We start from the raw sequence: 20123 nt of genomic DNA, 5'->3' as shown, positions 1-20123 counted from the left end.
ATTGCCACTCCTGGTGCCCACCAATACAGTGGATAAAAAAGCTATTGGCAGCTCCGTATCACCCCGAAGACACACTGCTTCATGTCCAAAGGGTGTGAGCTCTCCAACCCACAGACCCTTCTGCCCTTGCACAAAGCTCCAGTATCTCTGCAAAGACTTGCTATGCTTGACTCTGTGATCTGAAGAGCGGTGTATGACAAGGTCCTCTGGCCCCTTGCCCAGGTTGGACAGGGCCTGGGACCAAAGGTCACACTGCTGTGGTCCAGCAGTGCACTGAGAAACACTGATCATGGCAAGTCAGCGGATACCTGAGAAACACGGACCATGGTAAGTCAGTGGATGCCTATTAAAAGGTTTGCTACTATTCTCAGAGAACAACAATACAGTCTGTCTGGGTGTGTGTCCATACAGTCCATCATGCTGCCACTACAATCAGCCAAGCATAACAGTCTCACTTAAAATGTATCGAAACTGACAAAAAAGCAAGAAGAAACAAATTGCCCTCCTTACAAAAGCCAGTTAAAACCAAACCAGACTCCCGTGTTTATTTCTTCCTGTCAGATTTAGAGCATTGGTGAGATTTAGAGGTGGCTGAGACAGTCCCTTCAGAACAAAACAGGTTTTCTTGACAGAATAAGCAGCACAAAGGTAAATCCTGGCTAGAGGGCACATACCTTCCTTAAACCTGACTTACATTTATCTTTCCAAGGAAATGTAAAATGCTTGTTTGGTTTCTTTCTAGCAGAAATGCTAGTTTGGGAGAGCTGGGGAATGCAAGGTCTTGCTCTGGCCTTTTCTTTCAACATCCTTCCTTTCTGGAGACAATGATTGAGTCTGAGTAATGTGCTCCAGCAGAGAGTGGAAATGCAGGAAGGAGTTAATGAACAGGAAATGGTGGAATTACTTTACTTTAAAGACAGAATTAATGAGCAGTAGAGCTGCTCTGGTTGGACTGCCTATTGACACCGTTCTTCCACTCAAAAAGGACATTGTGTGCACCTGCTTTCTGGCTTTTAACAACACTACTCTTTGACCCATTTGCAGAAGTTTCCACAGTACCCAGCTAACTCTTTTTCCTTCTGGAGGCTTCAGGTGCCCCTGAAACAGCCTGCTTCACAACAGCCTGTTGCAAAATAACAGGCTCATTCCCTTCACTTACTCTGCATACTCTCTTACTCTGCATACCTACTGCATATCTGTGTACTGATGGAGAGACAAATCTATATTCTATAGCAGCGACTGGGCAACAAATTGAAGCTGGGTTACAGGAGATTTAATTTACTCCAGTTGTTATCACATAGGACCAGAGCAAGATAGGACCCATAATGACACTTCGTTACAGGGCTCTCTCTTAACTGGCTGGATGAATGCAGCTCTACTTTATATGACAATTTCAGCTTGGATTCAGATGGATAATGATGTACCTTGAAAAAATTGTAATCCATGTGTAAGGAGGAAGAACGGATTTTATCATTCTATTGGGGATGCTTTGGGAACCATACCTTGTGGGCTAAATTGGGTATGGTATGAAAACTTCAAATCCTAAATAGAGGAAGCACCTGATGGGATTAAAAAGATTGAAAATCTTGCAAGCCTTATCTCACTCAAACACATTAGCTCCATTTAAGTGTGCCCTTCTTGATGCAGTAGCTTGTGAAAAAATATTCAAAGAAGGGCTCAAGAGAGATAAATATAACACGGTTCACGTAAAATTTGAAAATGCCACTTTCCTTTCATAAGACTAGTGAAAACTTGCTTTCATCTGTAAGGCAAATTTATACTTTCTGCTTGCACCAGTTTTAAAGCTTTTGACTGTTTAATTGTGCAGATGAACTTCTGGCCACCTGAAAGACAAACTGAACAAATGAGGCTTCAGCTGTAGTACAGGGTTTCTGTCCTTGGCAGCTCTCCTGAGGGAGAACGATATTTGTCAGGTGGATGCCCGACAGCTGGACAGCTTATTAGTCCTTCACAGCAGTAGAGACTGGACCTAATCTCAATCATTATTAGATAACAGAAAATCTAACAAGAGGAAATATTTAGAAAGGCACAGTCACAGGAAAGACTTCACTCTGAACATGCATCTTATTAGACAACAGAGAATTCAGTCATGAAACAGAAATTTGTAGGAAATCAGGCATCAGGGATTCAAGATGTTGTGGTACAGCTTGTTTTAAAGGGACAGTTAAACCCACCATTGTTATGAAGACACTTTGGAACAACCTGAAGGCCAGAAACTGCTGATTAAAGGAATTAAGAATCCATTCTAATAGCCTAAAAGTTTGTGATTCGCAATCTTGTGATATGAAGGGGAGACACAACATGAAGAGGAAAATGTACTGATTCTGTGATTTCTGAATTTTGGTGTTATTACCAGCACTAACACTTTATAAATGAAGAATTTATTTTTTTTTTCTAATTCAAGAAAGAACTGTGTCTTTTGCAAGAAAGCTGACCAGACGGTTACAACAACTCTGCCTGGACTCATACACTATGAATTTTAAGCTAAACTGGCAGTGTGTTAGGTATATGCACCAGTATCCTTGTACTGGCTCAGTGCAGGACATGACCAACATGTCCTGTATGAGCCACATTTACAGAGAAATAATCTAGGAGTACATCAGATCACCTTTACAAAACCTTGGCAGTGGATCAAACCCACACTTCTATCAGCCTTCATTAACAAATGCCATTCTTTAATTTGGTGTGCATGTTTAACCCCTACCCACATAGATGACAGAACGCTCGAACGGAGCAATGCGATGACACGGGGCTTTCTGCTGTCAGGAGGGTTTGGCCATGCAGGCTGGGATAGCTAACGCTGTTCTATCTCACTTGCATCTGCAAACCTTGCAGGTCGCCTCTCTGCCACCATGTCATTTGGCCTCGTGGCAGGTTTGCTCTGCATATCTGCAGGCTCGGAGGTGGATGCTGTGGCATTCCGGCAGGATGCCTCTTCAGGTCAGGAATCTGATGAGCTCATGTGTCATTAATATGAAAGGAATGGTTCTTACAAAGGCTGTGAGACGGAAGTCTGTGAAGATTCAGCACATTAAAAGGAAAAGGTAGAATAATTCCTAAATTACTCATGGAGAAGAATTCCAATACAAGAAGTAGCAAGACTACTGTTAGCTCATTTTCTTTTCTTATATCCAACTCTAGTATGAAGAATTCTCAGATAGATCAAGACATACTGTTGGGTCATCTCTGCATGGCATCACCCAATGTTGTACTGAGAACTCATCCCACTCTTCTGATATCTAATTAGCAACACTGGCATGCCACCTGAGAACCTACTCTAGATCCCCACACATATCTTTTGAAGGAATGGTAATGACTCGCTCAACTAGGTTTTGGTTTTACCCCCTCTGAGTTATGTTCTAAATACTGAAACACTGATCCCACATATGGTCAAAATTCATTACAGGTTTTCAGATAGTTACTGAGTTTTTAAGGGGAGTCTCCATACTTCCTCATTATGTTTATTGCTAATTTGTGCATAAAGTTTTTCCTGCAAAAGGCAAGTAGATATTGACACCTCAGTAAGATCTTGCCCTACTTTTATTTTCTGGATCTATCGCCAAGTGGAACACAACATTTCTGTTTCTCAAGTACTAAGGAGTAACCACATGAAAAAGATCTATCACTTACATGCAATGGAAATGTGAACTATCCATGTCCTTCTAAATCTCTGGAGCTCATGCACCCTAAACTAGCAACTAAACCTCAAACCATTCCTGAAGCTTAATCTACCAGCAACTGAAAACCAAAGAGATAATGAAAACCTTATTGCTTCTTTATTTATCCTAATCAGATCCTCCAAGTCTTTTCCTTGTCTCTAACCTAGCTATGCTGCATGTCCACTCAAGCGATCTTTTCATCTTCCTTATATCCTGGCTATCTAAAATGAAGATGGTCTCTCTCTGGAACAAGAAGTCTGTGCTATGTGTCATTTTACCAGTAACAAAGAAGTTCCGCGAATGCAGAGTTTTGCAGAAGGAGAGGGGGAGTGTGGCCGAGTGCTGAAGTGGCCATCTCTGCTTGCAGAACTATCAACCTCATAGCCCATAATGTACAATCATCCTCCTCTGGGAGAAGCCCTGCCAAAACACAGCAGCACAAGCATGACTAACCTTCATCAGAAACCAGTCTGCCTGCAGGCTTTAGCTTTTCTTGCTGGTACAATGGATAAAACATACTGACCTGTGAGACTCTTGGCAAACACTCCTCCAGTTCTGCCCAGTGCTACAGAGGAGATACAGACTGAGGTATGGACTACTGGCTGGAAGACTACGAACCTCTACATTTTGTGATTGTCATATCCTGACTGTATTTTTGACTGGCAGATGTCAAAGCAGCTTACAGAGGAGATCATTTGAAAAACTAGAAAAATTAGGTACCAGTGTAAAATGACTTATCTGAAGTTTCTTATCAAGAAAAAGGTGCTGGCGACAATACTGGAATCACACTCCTCTGAGTCCCTGGTCCACTTTAGTTGCTTAGTCTATTTGACACTTTTTACTTTCTCGTCTTCTATAAAATGATATGTAATTTTGTCCATCAGCTCCAGTTTATGATCAGCTCCTTATGGACCACTTTAGTCTATGCATATGGGTTGTTTTTTTCAAGCCAGCAAAGGAGCATTTTCAACAAGGGACTTTGATTCCTCAGTCAAAAATTTTGGAAAGGTTGGTGGTGGGCATTTTCAAATCTATGAATTATTAAAGTTTTATACATTGCATGACTTAACGTTTGCCGTGTTTTGAAACAAGTCAAGCTACAGGGGAAAATCCAGAGATTTAGTCATCTGCCAGACAAGAGAGTCATAAAAGCACAAGCTGAATGACTGCACATTTTCCTTCAATGGCCTACTATGAACACTGAAGCCACAATAATGGGCTTATTTCCAGTCAAAATCTTTTCCAGCCTGTCTGGGGTATTTAAAAATGAGAGAGACTGCTCATCATGCAGTCCCAGGTAAACACCCAGGAATGTTTACACCTCGTGATGAAGCATGATGCAGATATTGAGCCAACTGCAAACAGGTCACCTGCAGTGTAGAGCCGTGTGGACTTACCCTCCCTGGCCCAGAAGCTGCACACTTGGGTGGGTTTGCACTGTGCTGTGATTCAGCCAATGATCCCTGTCTCTCAGGATGAGGTTCCTCAATTGAGTAAACTCAGAAATCTGTGTGCTAATATTCAGACATGCTATTAGTTGCTTGACAGTCTGCCTTAGATATTGTTTTGCAAATTATTGAATCCACTGCAAACTGACTGCTCCAATCCTCTCCTGGGAATATGCAGAATAGAAGGCCTGATCCTTCGCATTCTTGTTCTCAGGTCTAAGAAAAATTTTGACTTTTCCTTTACAATTCTTGCCAACATAATTAAATAATTCCAGTTTCCACTCTGTCCTCTTCCAGAATGGAAGACATAAGTCACAGTGTAAAAAGCTTCCTTCAATCAACCACAAGATACTGAATGCACAGCTCTGTATTCTTTTATTAAATGAATTTTTTCTCACAGAGGGTGGTCAGGTCAGGATTTTTCTCATCCTCCATAAGTTTATTGAGATTTTGAAAAATACGTCTCAAGCTGGGGCAAACTGACAAACTCAATGTTGCCTTTCTCCCTTTAAAAACATACAGATCAGCTCAAATCTTTAATATTCCCCTTTTCTGGAATTTAATGTAACACTAAGGTAACATACTGAAATGAAGAATCATTTTCAATGGTCAAATGAAACTTTTAACCTTCAAAACATCCCAGGGAGAGGCCTACACAAAAAGAAATGTTTTTTCTGCCCAAAAATACCCAAAATGAATTTGGGTGATTTACTGAAAACAATACTGCTCTGCAAGCAGTCTTTCTTTTGATGTATGAATTGTGCTGCTAATAAAGAAGGTTAGCTTGGGAATTTCTGCACCTGCTCTAGTTGACTTTTCTTTACCTCACCAAAGTCTGAATAAAATGTAGTGAGAAATAAGGAGGGGCAGTGATGACTGAGCAATACTTCATAGTGACAGCTCAGCCCTGCCATTCCAGTGTGGCCGGAACAGGAGATATGAGGACATTCATCACTCCCTGGGAGTTTTTTGCCACTACAAACATACATAGAATCACTGCCCATCCCTATGGTTCCCTGCAGGCCCACGTGCTCAGGGACAGCATGGATTTTACCCTTTTCTCCTCTGCCACATGCAAGGTGGAGACACTATGGAGATTTTCATGTGAAGCCTCCCATCTCTGGGCAAACTTAATCTGCAGTGTTGCAAAAGACTAAATGGCCCCGAGCAAGGGGAAAAAACCATAAATATGACTTTTGTAAAAACAGAACAAAACAGAACACCCGCCATTCCCTCAAACCAAACTCTAATTATGGAAGCAGTCCTGGTGAGGCTATGAAATTCAGAGAAGGAAAAAGGGGCAGAGACTGTGAGACACATCACTTCTTTCAACTTATATAACAGTGCCATTCAGATCCTTAAAAGGACTTGGAAAAAAATTCTCTACTAAGAGACAGAAAGTCAAGAACAAGGTAAATATAAAGCAGAACCTTTTTTTTTTTTTTCTTGAAAAAAAAAAAAGGTTGCTGTACAAGCTTGGTTAAAGAGAAAGTTTTTCTTCTCCTTCAGTTTTGGTTTCCCTTTAATCTTCCAATTCCTCCTGACCCTTAATAAGTAATTAACCAGTTGTTGAGGTAGGCTCTATGTGATATAGTCATACATCAAACTTAATAGGAAAATCAAAGTTTACTTAAGTACAGAAGGCATTGAGAGAGACCACAGTACAGCAGCAAGAAGGCACTTCAGTAACATACCCCTTTCACATAGTGAAAAGGTCTTATAAAATTATTTCAGCTGCACATTTATTTTAAAGTGATTCTTGTCCAGAAGATTTACAATAGTGCTTGAAAACTTCTCATGCAAACATAATGTATTTAAAATAAGATATTGCTAGTAATTAAAATTTATAGTATAACATAACGTTAAATCCTCTGGTTTTCTATGGTGCCTTTCATCTGAGAATTTCAAAGCAGTTCAGAGCATCAGTGTGCGTCAAATGGATTTCAAGTTGATTACATACTAGGAAATCTCTTCAGATGGAAACTGAGGCAAAGAGGTAATCATCTAATTTCAAAAACAACTGGATATAGCTGGATGCCCCACTCTGGGGTGGTGCTGTATCTGATCTGATTTTTAAGAGGATGGTTTTTCAGTGTTTAGCATGAACAGGCCCTTTCAAGACGGTTGCAAAATTGGTCTTCAAAATTTATTCCTCCCCCAAATGCAGACCCACACAACTGTCCCTTTTGAGCCCAAAGCCAAACTCAGTGTTTCTGACTCCCTCAGTATTGGGCCATATGTAGGCTGACTGCCACAGCAGTTGAAAAATTAGACAGATTAATGAGTAACTCACACCACATATTCCCCAGAGCTACTTTCAGTCAGTGGAGAGGAGTAATGGCAGTTTGCAGACCTCCTGCTTAGATGCTGTGACTACATTTCTCCACTGCTTCTATAAAGAGCCACGGAATGTGCCTAAATCCATCCTATGAGCTGGTCAGCATCTGAATACAACCCATTAGGTCATGAGGCAATTTGTCACTTTCTTTAAAAACACATTAGCTGAAACAAGTAATTTTCTGCGTAGTAGGATTAATGGAGCTTTGTTTCCTATAGATCTGTCTCTGATGGCCCTACACTACCACACTGCAATAGCTACAGTTCCTCCTACACATCTCTGCTAGCACTTCCCACACTTTGGAGTATCTCCAGTTTCTCCCTTCTGCCTCCCTTGAGTTTTCACAGCTCTCCCTCACATCCACAAGCTACTGAGCAAGATGTTATAGCTGGTTCGCAGCCTGTGCCCGTGAAAGAACTGTCAGCTTGCTCATGCTGCCTGGCCAGCTGAGAGGACAGAACAGATCCCTGTTGAGATCACCAACCTGCCTGACTAAGGCACTCTGTTGCAGATCTATCCTGCAGCCTGACACAAGTTTCATAAAGCTTTTAGGAAATCAGTATCTTTGAGACGTTCACCTTCCTGTCAAACAGGTCTCAAACTTACCAGGAATTTGTCTGATCAGGGCAATTGCACAAGGCACTACTCCTAAGGAAACTGGGTTAAGAAAACCAAGCGAGCTCTCTAAGGAGAAAGGACAGCCGAGGTTGCAACATTCTGGGTTCTTCTTGGGTTTATTATAACAAAAGATGGGAAAACCACTTGCCTGCATTCTTTGGGATGCTAGAGATGGATAGTGATGCTTACGTGGTTTCTCTTTCACACAAATAAATAAAGGGGCCGCTCAGAGTTTGGCTGTGGCTATGCCCACACAGCGCTGTGCAGGCAAAGGGAGTTTGCTCTATCCACGTGCCAAGCTTGCCACAGCACATAAAAGCAATCGAGGCAGTGCCAAGCCCGGAGTAACCAGCCCTGATGGGAGACAGTATATATTTTCTCAGCTCAGTGTTGCAGTAACCATGTCAGCTGGCTTGGAGCACAGGGAAAGCAAGTTCATGTCTGCACGGAGAGTGGGCACACCAGGCTTCCATCTGCCTGCAGAACACAACATGGAAATACATGCAAGTCTTCTGTCTGACTCTGTTCGGCAGCATGGACTAGAATACAAAGAAGGGTATCGGAGGGCAGAAAGAAAGGTTAACTATGGGAACTGAATGAAGAAACTCCTGCCCCAAAGCAGTTCTAAATGAACATTCAGTTAATGGAGTTCATTCGGCACTGCAGCCAGGAATCAGCCTACAGCTTCTGGAGACCTGGGCTGCTGGTTTAAACTACATCACCATCTTTGTGGTCTTCAGTAGGGTTCTGCATAAAACTACTTTACTCATAGGTCTTCAACTTTCTAATAAGGTTCTGCTAAATAAATGTAGTAATTTTCATATACAGAAAAACAAGCAACGCAACAGGAGTTTTCTGAGATGGATACAGAACGCTAAGTACAATTAGCAAGCTGTAAATACATCTAAGATAACTGTAAAACTGGGGTACTGCTCTCTGGCTGCATAAATGTCACAGCAAGGTCCACAAATGTCTGACTGTTACAAAACCCCATGCTGTCACTAATTTACTATGAAAACACAGAAAAAGATGTTTCAAGTTAAGATCCCTCAGATCTCCAAATGAATGTCTGTGAATGATTTTTTCTGTCTAGGCCATTTGGCCTTTTATGCAGAGACTGGGCTTCTTTTCTTCTTTTCACATTTCTGGCTTTGGTTCTACATTTACAAACATGCAATGACCAAAAATTCAAAAGCAGATGATGTGACATGGATTGCTGGAGCAAGTCAGACAAAAGAACAGGCAAGAGATCTGGTGACAAAAAGTCTGGTGGGGATGACTGTGCCATGAGTACAGCGCTGTCTCTCAAAAAAGGGTGCATTACATTATCTTACTGCACTACTCCTCAGGGCAGGACTGCTGTGAAGGAAAACTCTGGCCCACTCAGAAGACATGAAAAAGAGAGATTGGATTTCCACCTGACAGCAGAGTATGAACACAATGATTTGTGAACTAAAAAAACAACAGTACTTTTGTTGTCATTGTCAGATGAAGTACTTGCAGCAGTGATGGGAAGTTCACAAGAAAACGCTAAGAACTGCTTTATTCTACGAAGCAGAGCTTCTTAAGTGATATTACGATGACAGCCAAATCATAACATGTGAAAGTGGCAGCCACGTGAACAATGAAACAGTACAAAAATAATACTCTTCAGGTTTGGTGAAGATGATACAGAAATTATCATAGAAACAGACATTCAGTAAACCACCTTGCTTAGCTAGAGCTGAGTAGGGAAATACTATGGAAAATGTCAGGCAAAATATAGACCAGAGGAAAACCACAGTGTATCACAGCATGATTAGGCAAGTGATTTTGTTACAATACAGAAAGAATGAGATGCGTGGAAAAGATGCCAGCCACTTTCTAGACCTCTTGAAAATGCACCATGAAGACAGGGAGAGTAACCAGTAAGCCATAGGAAGATCTGAGACTATGCAAACTCCAGAACCAGGCATTTTAGTCCCAGAATTTAGAAACATATTTCCTCAGAGTTGATCTACCCAACCAATCTTTTAATATTTACTGACTTTTGGTGAAAAAGAGAACTACAGTATTCAATCAAATGTTAGTAATTCAAATCAGAGACAGAAACCATTTTCACCTCAGTGAAGAAGTATCTTTGTAGATCCGCTAATACCAGTCGTCCTGGACCCCAGGGCTTCAATGCTTCAGGAACTCAAAGTCCATCTGCAGTCTTTCAAAAGACTGTTAACAGGGAGGAAAGTGAGAAGCCAATTTGGCAAGTGATTGGGAGTCATTTATTAGTATGTAGGAATGCAGCATTATGGAACTGTACTGAATATCACAGGTCCAGCTTTCACAGAATCACAGAATATGCTGAGTTGGAAGAGACCCACAAGGGTCATCGAGTCCAATTCCTGGCCCTGCACAGGACCATACCCAAGAGTCACACCAGGTGCCCGAGAGCATTGTCCAAATGCCTCTTGAACTCTGCCAGGCTTGGTGCTGTGACCAGTTCCCTGGGGAGCCTGTTCCACTACGTAACCACTCTCTGGGTGAAGGGCCTTTTCCTAATATCCAACCTAAACCTCCCCTGACACAGCTTCATGACATTCTCTTGGGTTCTGGTCACCGCAGAGAAGAGATCAGTGCCTGGCCCTCAGCTTCGCCTCGTGAGGAAGTTGTAACTGCAATGAGGTCTCCCCTCAGTCTCCTCCAGGCTGAACAGATCAAATGACCTCAGCCGCACGAGGCTGTGATAAAAACATTTCATATTCCCCACCACTCCACCTCCCAGGATATTGAACAAAACTTGAGAAGGATTCTTCAGTGGCTCACCCTATCCCAGTTGTTCAAAACACTAGTGCAAAGACATGAATGTTATTCTTGGGCAATAATAGACAGCATATATAGACAGCAGCTGGCACAATATTTTGCCCACTTACTTGGAGCAGGGCAAACTACCTTAAGTGGGGGTGTATTTTAAAGGTTTATTCAAATATCCAGGCAAAAAGCTAGACATGTCACCCAGATCAGACAGAATGGCTCATTACTGGCATGGATTAAAAGCAGCTCTTCTGGCTACAAGCTTCAGGTACATCCTGTAGCATGCAGATAAAAATGTGTATCATCATTATTTGGTCTAGAGAGTTATAACAGTGTCCTTTCAGATAAATGGAAACGTTAAATATTTTTTTTTAACTTTAAAAGTGTTTGATATCTTATATTTTGAGTGTTCAGCATGTACATATGTTAACTGAAGGAGAAAGTCTTATTCAATGGAAGCTTGAGGGAAAGGTGTTAAATCTCAGTTTCTCCATAAATGAGAAATATTTTCCAGTCATTATGTCTCTTTCATAACTTGGCATACATACAACTACTCTGTGCTTTGATGTGCTCATTTTGGACTCAGAATGCTGTTTGCACAAAGAGCAAAGCATGAAATAAGCCATTAAAAGGGGCAGAACAGTAACTTTTAGGCCGGGGGAAAAGAGCAGTGTATTTCTCAATTCTGCCAATATGAACAAAACATCACATCTTTGCATTTTGTTGTATTTATCTCAAACTCACCACTGTTCTCTTAAGAAAGAGAAAATGTAAAATAATTTTGAGGGAATTTTTTTGCTGGTCCTGCTTCTTAACATAGCCATTCTTGCAGAAATACATGCCAAGGGTGTATTTCACATAAATGATAAGCCCCCAAGCACAAAAAAGCATACAGCTGAAGAAATCTGCAAATCTAAACCAATTGCGATTGTGTGGTTTTCATGACTGACATCAGACTTCAAGCTTTGAAAAGACTATGAATATTAATTATCTGTGACCTTGGAGCTCTCAGACTGTTTCATCTGTGTTAATTGGTGCTTCATAACAGATTTGAGAACTGGAAGATAATCTTTATTTTTTGTATGTTAGATGGAGGAGGCTCTGCTGGAATTACATCAACAAGTAGATCTGAGAAACAGAAGTTTTAGCACTGTGATGAAAATGAAGTTGGAGAAAGACTGAGGAGATCATAAAACCCTGTTCCTCGTGAACAAACAAGGTCAAGCACATTAGCACAGTGCCATTGGAGAAGTTAGCCTACAAAGCCTTTATGGGAGAGAGTCTTACTCTGAGTTTTAAAAAGCTTGGTCCCAATCCTATTTTAGCTGGCTGCACAGACTTCTGAATACAGCACTGCAGGGTTACACATGAACAGCTGAGATCAGTCGCACAGATAAACACAACAGCATTTAGAATGCCTAGATATCTACAACCCAATCATGAAACCTATCGGGCTAATTATAAAATGCTGGTCTCAGCCAATTATTTCCATAACAGCTTCAAGAAGTACTTCCCAGGACTGACTATATTGCTTATCTTTCCCTTGGGTTCTGCAATCTTGCCCTATTTACAATACTTTATGTGCAAACCTCTTCATTCATAGGATTTATTTCTTTCTGCAGGACAAAAGATTTATCTTTCTTAAAAAAAGAAAATCAAAAATGCCCAAAGGCCAAATAACATTTTGTGTGCAAGAAGCCAGGCTGGTACGTGTAGATGGAGAAATATCCTAAGTGTCTAACTGTTGCTGATTTCCGAGTTAAATGCTAACTGCTACAGAAAATCATATTATGTGTCTTTCTGCAGTTCTATAAGCCCAGGAAACATTTAGAAACCTGCCCCTTTCATGCTGAAACATCTCAATGCACAGAAGGACAAAAGGAAGGGATCAAACAAACTATATATTTTTTGCAGCAGAATTTATCACTTAAGAAAATTGCAGCTGAACTCTTCGCAATGACAGTGTTTATAACACATAAGAGTAAGGGCCTGTTTCCACTACTGCTGAGATAACATGGCAACACCATTTCCAGAGACAGAGGCCTGCATTCAGTTGGCTCACAATGTGGGCAGAATGATCTTGGGTTTGCACCAGCCTAAGTGGTCCTCTGCCCTGAAATCAAAATACATCTCCACAAATAATGGCCTCCTTAATCAAAAGTTTACCCATGCAGTCTGGTAAGATGAACAAAAGTCAGACTATATTTCTTCTTGAAGACTGGGAAGGCACCACGTAATGTCTAATGAACAGGATTGCAGTGGGAGGTGAAGAAGCTGTAAGAACAAAGCAGTTCTCTTCCTGTTCATGTCAGTAGAGAAACATTCTAAAGATCATTGATAGTATAATGCTCCACTGCTGTAAGTGATAATACAAAAAAAATCCCAGCAATTCAGAGACCATGCTATACCAAGAAACATCCTTTTTTCTCCTTCAACCTTAACAGACATGACAGTACAACTGTTCTTGATCTCCTGCCCACTGCAAGCCAAGCGTAGGAGGATCTGTTTACAAGAATAGAGGGACATGTACTATTTGCAATTTAAAAGGGGCTGAACTGCCTTCCATTTTAAAAAAGGAGCTCTGAAAGAATTTAGTGAGATTGACAAAGAAAAACATCATAGGAAAAAAACCCACGTGGCAGTACTTCTTTGACACAATGAAATCCCACAAGGGATCAAACGATGCCCAGGGCTCGCAGCCCATGCTTTGCTGAACCACATCTGAAACTATCAAAGCGAAAACAACTCCCAAAGACAGACAGATCTGGAGGCAGATAGAAAAAACGAGGATAACACAATATGCTTTCAGAATTTTTGATAAAAGAAGCAAGATCGGCAATTTGTCTGTTTGCACATATACTTGGTGCGGCAAAGTACCTGCTCACTCTGCTGGCCTTGCCCCACACAAGCAGGGACAGTCTGTCAGGGAAGAAAAGGTAAGCTGCTTTCACTTGGCCTTTTTTAAGGCCTGTGGTGGGTACAGAGCAGGATTGCGGCTCTTAGAGAACAATGTATAGCTTCCAAGCACAATGCTTCTTGATACACAGAAAGACCATACTTGCTATTCTTAGAAAGGAACCAAGGAGGTGAGGTCTGGATTAAGCAAAGCTCTTTTTGTTCTTTAAGCAAAGTCCTTTTCACATTCACACAGGAGTACAGAAATACCAAATCCCAAGTAACATGAGCAGCACACTTTAATAGCAGTACCTCATCACAACTCCTTTTTCAGAGCTTGCTCTTGTATTTACACTTACTCCCTCTTTTCTTCTTCACAAACTACTTTCCACTTCTTCCCAGTAGCAGCAATGTTTATATGTAGTCTAGTCCAAACTGGCAGCTTTTGTTTTGCTTTTTCATTTTTTTAATGCTCTGAAATGATTGTTTGAGTCTGAATAAAACGTTCTTACCATTCCAGGTGATTTTCAACAAAGGCAGACATGGGGCTGATCTGTACAGTGTAAGTGTCATTGGCTGAATACTCAAACAGCCCATAATAAGGATTGAAGAGCTCCTGAGACAGAAGGAAGAAGAATTCTCGGGAGGGGCCACTGTAATCCAACCTGGAAAGGAAAAGATAGAAAAGATAAAATGAGGATCCTTACCATTCCAATGAATTTCCTGGATTTGCCTATGCTGGTTGCTGTCTTAGCACAGCAGCCTGTGCAGTCAAGTGTTTCTAACATGGTGTATCTCTCCTCTTAAAACTTGATCCTGAGTCCTGAACAAGTTGTGATGCTGAAATTTCACCAGTATCCAGGTTGACCTGGGAGGAATCATAAGTGGGACATATCCCTTATTTATTATGTTTTCCTTTGTTCCAAAGGCTTAACAAATCGGAGGTACAAAGCTCAGCCTTGCCTCAGCTGTGCGGCTAGCAGGGGGCTAGATTTTTTGTGAGAGGGTTTGAACTGCCTGTGAACACTTGGCTTCACAGACCAAACAGCCTGGACTGAAGCAGAAACTGCTCTTACTCTCCTACATGGAGATGTAGCCAAACCTAGTCCCAAGCCTAGTCCCAAGGATGCTTTCTTAGCTATAGATATATGAGTATTCTGAACAAGACCACGTCCCAACAGAACTGTGTCTCAAGATAAAATGATGATTCCTGAGTTGTTCCATCCAAGCTCTTCTTTTCTGATATTTTCACATGGTACACCTTCAGCTGTGCTTTGCTGTTGCATGAATTTGCTCTGTAGAGAGTCACTTCTTTTTCCTTTTATTTTTTAAACTCAACTTTTAGAACAAGCTGTTTCCAATTACCTCAACTTGGGGAAAAAAAGGCAAAACAAGACAAAGTTTCACAAATGCACAGTGCATTAAATCCAACTGTGATGTATTTATTAAAAACGGATCATTCTCTAATACTGGTAGGTAGGCTTTTCATTATAAAATAAACCTACATGTAGCAATATGAAGAAATTATTTGTAGCCACATGTCGTGTGCTGAAAGATTTCCTGAAGTGGACACTACTGCTTCTACTTAACAAACCTAAAGTAAGTGGAAAGCTTTGCAGCTGGATCAGAATGCTCTGTACTATGTTTGAAGTTACAGAAGCCTAGGTGCAAGGAGTTGAATGATTGACTTGTGCAGCTAGAAAGATGATAAGGGGCAGGCAGGCCCATCCTCCTCTGTTTTGCATCAGAGCTTCAGTACTTCTGTTTTTGCATAGCTTTAGCTCCAGGATCATGTGGTGAGACTAAAGCCATAACAGCAAAAAAGGATGGTAATAAGCCCACATGACCCACCAGTGCCAACCAGGGAACAGATCTGGTTCAGTGGACATCAAAATACTGAGCTAAGCCTGATGATGTTTGGAGTAAAGAACTACAAGCAACACCTGTGTATATTAAAAAGTCTTCAGGGGGAGACCAGGTATTGCATTTCTGGGCAGCACATTAACTCATCATAAAGCCTTCATAGTTCATTCTCAATGTCCTTTTGGCTTTGAAACATGTGGGAAGCTGTGGCCATACAGCATCACATGGCCATACAGCATCAACTCCTCTTTTCAGTAGGGAATTGGTATCTTGGAGTCCCTCCAGCAGAAGGACTATTAGCACTAAGTAGCAGAAACCCTGGAGGAATGTATCTTCAGATGTAAATGAACCAGTGAAGAATGACTGAATTTGCAAATCAAATGGGTTTTTAATTTCTCCTGAGGACACCATGCCACACACAGTAAAAGTTATTAGAGATGTGGGGTAAACATGACTTTGGCCAGTGTTAGCATACTAGAACACTATTTCGAAAACACAGACGGAGGTGTGTTACGTGTTTATCCTTTACTCGCAAGCCAGAGGCAAAACCAGCTGTGAAAGAGGAGCTCTGTTAAATAATACTGAAACATGGAGTATAAAAAGTAAGAGTGAAAAAATCCCTTGATACTGAGGTCACTGAGACTCTCTCAGAGATTGGTGACTTCTGTTTTCCACTGGACCTAACACATCCCCAGACAAGCTCAGCTTGCCAGAAGCCCCTTCACTTGACATGCCACCTCAGAGCTAACAGTGTCAGCAATTGCTGGACACGCCAAGAGCTGCCTGAGATCCTTACTGTTCTGGTGCCTTTGGAACTGAAATCCTATCCATGTGGTTTTGAAGAAAAAAAGAAACTTTACATGCAAAGCTACTGAAATACAATTTCATGCCTTTGTTATATGGAACACTGGAAACATGCACAGTGGTCTTTCCATTATAAAAGCATGTCAATTAAGCCTCAAAAATACAATGTAGCTCTTGAGGTGAGCCAGGGCAGCTTTGAAAGGTTCTGTTTACATTTTGAAACAAAAGCTGGCTTTAATCATACAGGAATGGCTCACGGATTTGTAAGACTGGTAGAAAGTTTCCTGAGAAAAGGCTTTCTCAAGAGACTTCTGTTCCTTCCACCTTCCAACTGGGTGAATTAAACTGTAACAACTAAATGGCATTCATGCTTCTTACTTCAGCCAGAAACAAGAAATCCACATATGGCTAATAAATGATCATTAGATGGCATGCAAAGCAAAAATTTTTGAAGCAAAACCAGATCCATTGTGAAGAGTTAGAGTAACAAAGTGGATAAAGGTCTGGTCTCTAATTATAGTCCTGAGACTGATTCAGTGTGTAAACATTGGCCTGTAGTCGAGTTTTTCCTTCCAGCCAGTCAAAATACCTATGGCAACAGATGACATTAGATTTAACCATTCAAATTGTCACTTCTAGACATCTAGTTGGAAGGTGTTTTAGGAAAACTAAGTATTACTGTTCTTTTTAACAAATGTTTGAGTTAAGATGAATCGCTTACTCAGAGGCAAAACAAAACCAAAGAAACATTACATAACAAGAGAAGCTCAGCCTTAGTCAACTTGGTGTTTTGCAACATAACAGCTACTTCAAAACTGAGAGCATTTTGTGGTTCCCTACCCTTCCTCGCCAACAAACGTGACGTAGAGTTTGTTCCGCTGGAGCTCCTTGCGTGAATATGCCATTACCTGGTTAAAGGTGCCTTCCAGCAAGTGGTCACGCCGTATAATTAACCTGCAAAGGGAGGCAGAAATAAAGATCTAATGACTGAGTCTTGTGCGAGCTTGTGAGGCCGAAGGTAAACAAGGGCTGCTAAAGGCAGACATTTGTTCTCAGAGAATGCAATAAAACTGCATCTGCTGGTGTATTTGCTACTTGACCATTATGGGGTTTCAGTGGGTTGTTTCATTAGGCTTTTTCTATGTGCCTCAAAGGTGAATTTCTGCACAACGCTGTGATTACGTTCAAAGTGTTGCTAAGACTCTCTGCAACAACCTCTATGTACAAATTTATACGGCAGAGGGGGCTGGGAGTTTCCTGTGTATATGAGATCATAGCTATCTGGAATTGGCCCCAAATACTTCCTGGATTTAACCCAGTGAATGTCCATGGAAATACTGCTTCTGTAGCAGTGGAAGCTAAGGGAGTATCAGCCTCTGTTTATACAACACATCCCTCACTCTCCTACCAAGCTCTAAAACAACTTAATGAATAGTGCTTTTAAACATCATCTGTGTAAGAAATCCTTCTTGTTCATATGTTCATGGACATTTTAAGGCAGACCTTCTAAAATATAATTCGTGTCTGCCTTGGACCCACTTATTAGGACACCAAAGAGGGTAACCACCAGTTAGGACTCCTAAACTCTTTAAGATTATTTTGAATGATGATGTTTGCCTGGAATAAATTTCTTGAGCTTCATACTTTTTTTTTCCTCACAACAGATATCATTTGGTAGGAAGCCAACCTGATGCACAAATTCAACCAGATGCCCAGGAAACACCTTAGAAACACACAGTCCTTTGGTGAAATTGGATAACTAGACTGAGCACAAGTAGGTACAGACTCAAAAGCCAACTAACAAGATGTCTAGAATGCAAACTCCGCAACCAAATCACAGAGATCCCCAAAATACAAGAAGAGAGGCAGAAATCTCTCAAGTTCAAATCCAGGAGGGCTACTGACACAAAGAACGATGCGAAGTTAAACCTGCATGTACAGACTAAGTTTTGCAGGGTCATATTCTGGTCCTGAGTTATACTGATATGCAGATGCAAAGAATTTAGAGTCATTCCATCATTATAACGATGCAGTTGTTGCTAATATGTCGTGGACATTTGCCTAAACAGAAGATTCTCCTACTTAGCAAATCATAGGTATTTAACATCTCTGTTAAATAGGTAGGAAATGGGAGTGTGAGAGAACTTGAATCTATAAGAAATAAAACTTTCACACAAAAGCCTCTTGAAGGTCACTTTTTTGCAGAACATACATACTAAGATCTTATCCTGCCCTAATGGTTCACATACAAAATGCAGTCTCCAGTGTCTTTTCCATTCCCTATCACTGTCTTAATGAATAATGATAAAAAACAAAGCAATACCGTCCTAGACAATTTGAGTGATTTGTTGTAATACTCACTTAATTTTACCTGGACCTTGCCCATACCCTTTGGCTTCAAGTTTTCGATAGAAATTGCGCAGCTTGGCTTCAAAGTCCCTCCTGTATGGAGAAGGTGCTCTTGCACTTGCTCTCTGCAGCCCTGGAGGGGAAAATGAACAGCATTGTAAGGTGTAGGGGGCTTTACAGTTTTCCAAATCATGCAGCTTATGTTTCCAGACAGAACTGGCTAATAAATGTGATAGGAATTTTTTAAAGGTACACAGTGTTCTCGGGATTATTTTTGTTCTATTTTTGTTCTGGTATCAATGGAGTTCTAAATTCCTATAATTCAGTGGTTGCAATGACTTCCAGGGGCTGCACCTTCTTCACTAAAAGAACTGTTAAGCTCACCTTGTGTGCGCTCTTATGTTGCCTCAGCCTTTAACTGTGATTGATCTCAATGGAAATTCAAGGATCACAAAGGCATGAGAAAGACTGACATGCATTACTGTCACTCATGGTCAGCGGCATTTAGGTTTTCTTTCCCTTTTTCACTTTTAAGAGATCTCTCTCCTCTGCATTGTATAGGTGATCTCCTTACTTGCAAGGATTAAACCTCTGGAACTCAGAGCAGTGCTTCTCACTGGAGCCTAGCACCCTAGACAAGCTGGGAACCGAGTTTCCCCTGCGTTAATCTGACTGTATATTAAACACTTCCAGCTATCAACACCAAACCCCTTTGTGGCATCAAGAAGAATTTCTGTCAGTAAGAAATACTAAAATTCCCTATTATGATTCACACATACAACAGATTTTTTTTAGGAGTTTGGGACCTGCTTTGTTTTGAAGGCTGCATTCTCAAAGTATTTGATAATTCCTTTTGTATAAACAAGTGTCATGCCATGAAGGGTGAAAGAATGGATCCATGAAATCCCATTTCTCTATCTCACTAGAGAGGACAATAAGAACAAGACCTCTGACGAGAAATCTGGCAGCAAAAGCTCCACAGGAAGGAAAAAAAAAATCATCACACTTAGTGGGAGCCCAATGTATCATGCTTGCCAGGATGGAATGACATTACTAACTGTCTCTGCTGGTAAAACAGAAAGGCATATTTATACACAGCGCAAAAAAGAATCCCTTGTGAAAACTCTTTCTTCTGTTAAAATTCCTGCCCACCCCCACCCCGCCCCTGGACATAAGAGAATGGGTGTTCTTCTGGGCTCTAAAACCAGTGACAAAAAAAAAGCAAGCAGACAGTATGTTGCCAGGAATGAGTGTTTTCACAAGAACAGGTAGAGATCAGAGGAGATCTTTTATCAGTCTCCCAAGCCATGTTTGTGCCAAATACTTAAGATTTTTGTCCTG

At 41.0% G+C, this 20123-nt stretch overlaps 2 protein-coding genes across 12 annotated transcripts in view; one reads left to right on the top strand and one right to left on the bottom strand.

Moving 5' to 3' along the window:
* EGFR (epidermal growth factor receptor) overlaps positions 1-20123 on the top strand; it is a 1326436-nt gene that overhangs the window by 488681 nt on the left and 817632 nt on the right. The gene's annotated exons all lie outside the window — the stretch shown is intronic.
* Positions 1-20123, bottom strand: part of HECW1 (HECT, C2 and WW domain containing E3 ubiquitin protein ligase 1) — a 255066-nt gene that overhangs the window by 22928 nt on the left and 212015 nt on the right. For all 11 annotated transcript variants that reach the window (XR_007630633.1, XM_050330117.1, XM_050330094.1 and 8 more), the window contains 3 exons: positions 18795-18915; positions 17274-17387; positions 14279-14431 (listed from right to left, as the gene is read on the bottom strand). Coding sequence is in view for 10 of the 11 variants with exons in the window: in XM_050330117.1 (XP_050186074.1) it covers positions 14279-14431; positions 17274-17387; positions 18795-18915 (388 nt within the window). In the remaining variant the exon portion in view is untranslated. The remainder of the gene's footprint in view (positions 1-14278; positions 14432-17273; positions 17388-18794; positions 18916-20123) is intronic.

The sequence above is a fragment of the Myiozetetes cayanensis genome, unplaced genomic scaffold, assembly GCF_022539395.1.
Source record: "Myiozetetes cayanensis isolate MyiCay16 unplaced genomic scaffold, myiCay2020 scf1, whole genome shotgun sequence".
Classification (NCBI taxonomy): domain Eukaryota; kingdom Metazoa; phylum Chordata; class Aves; order Passeriformes; family Tyrannidae; genus Myiozetetes; species Myiozetetes cayanensis.
The sequence above is the reverse complement of the archived record's forward strand: the minus strand, read 5'-3'. Positions and strand labels throughout refer to the sequence as shown.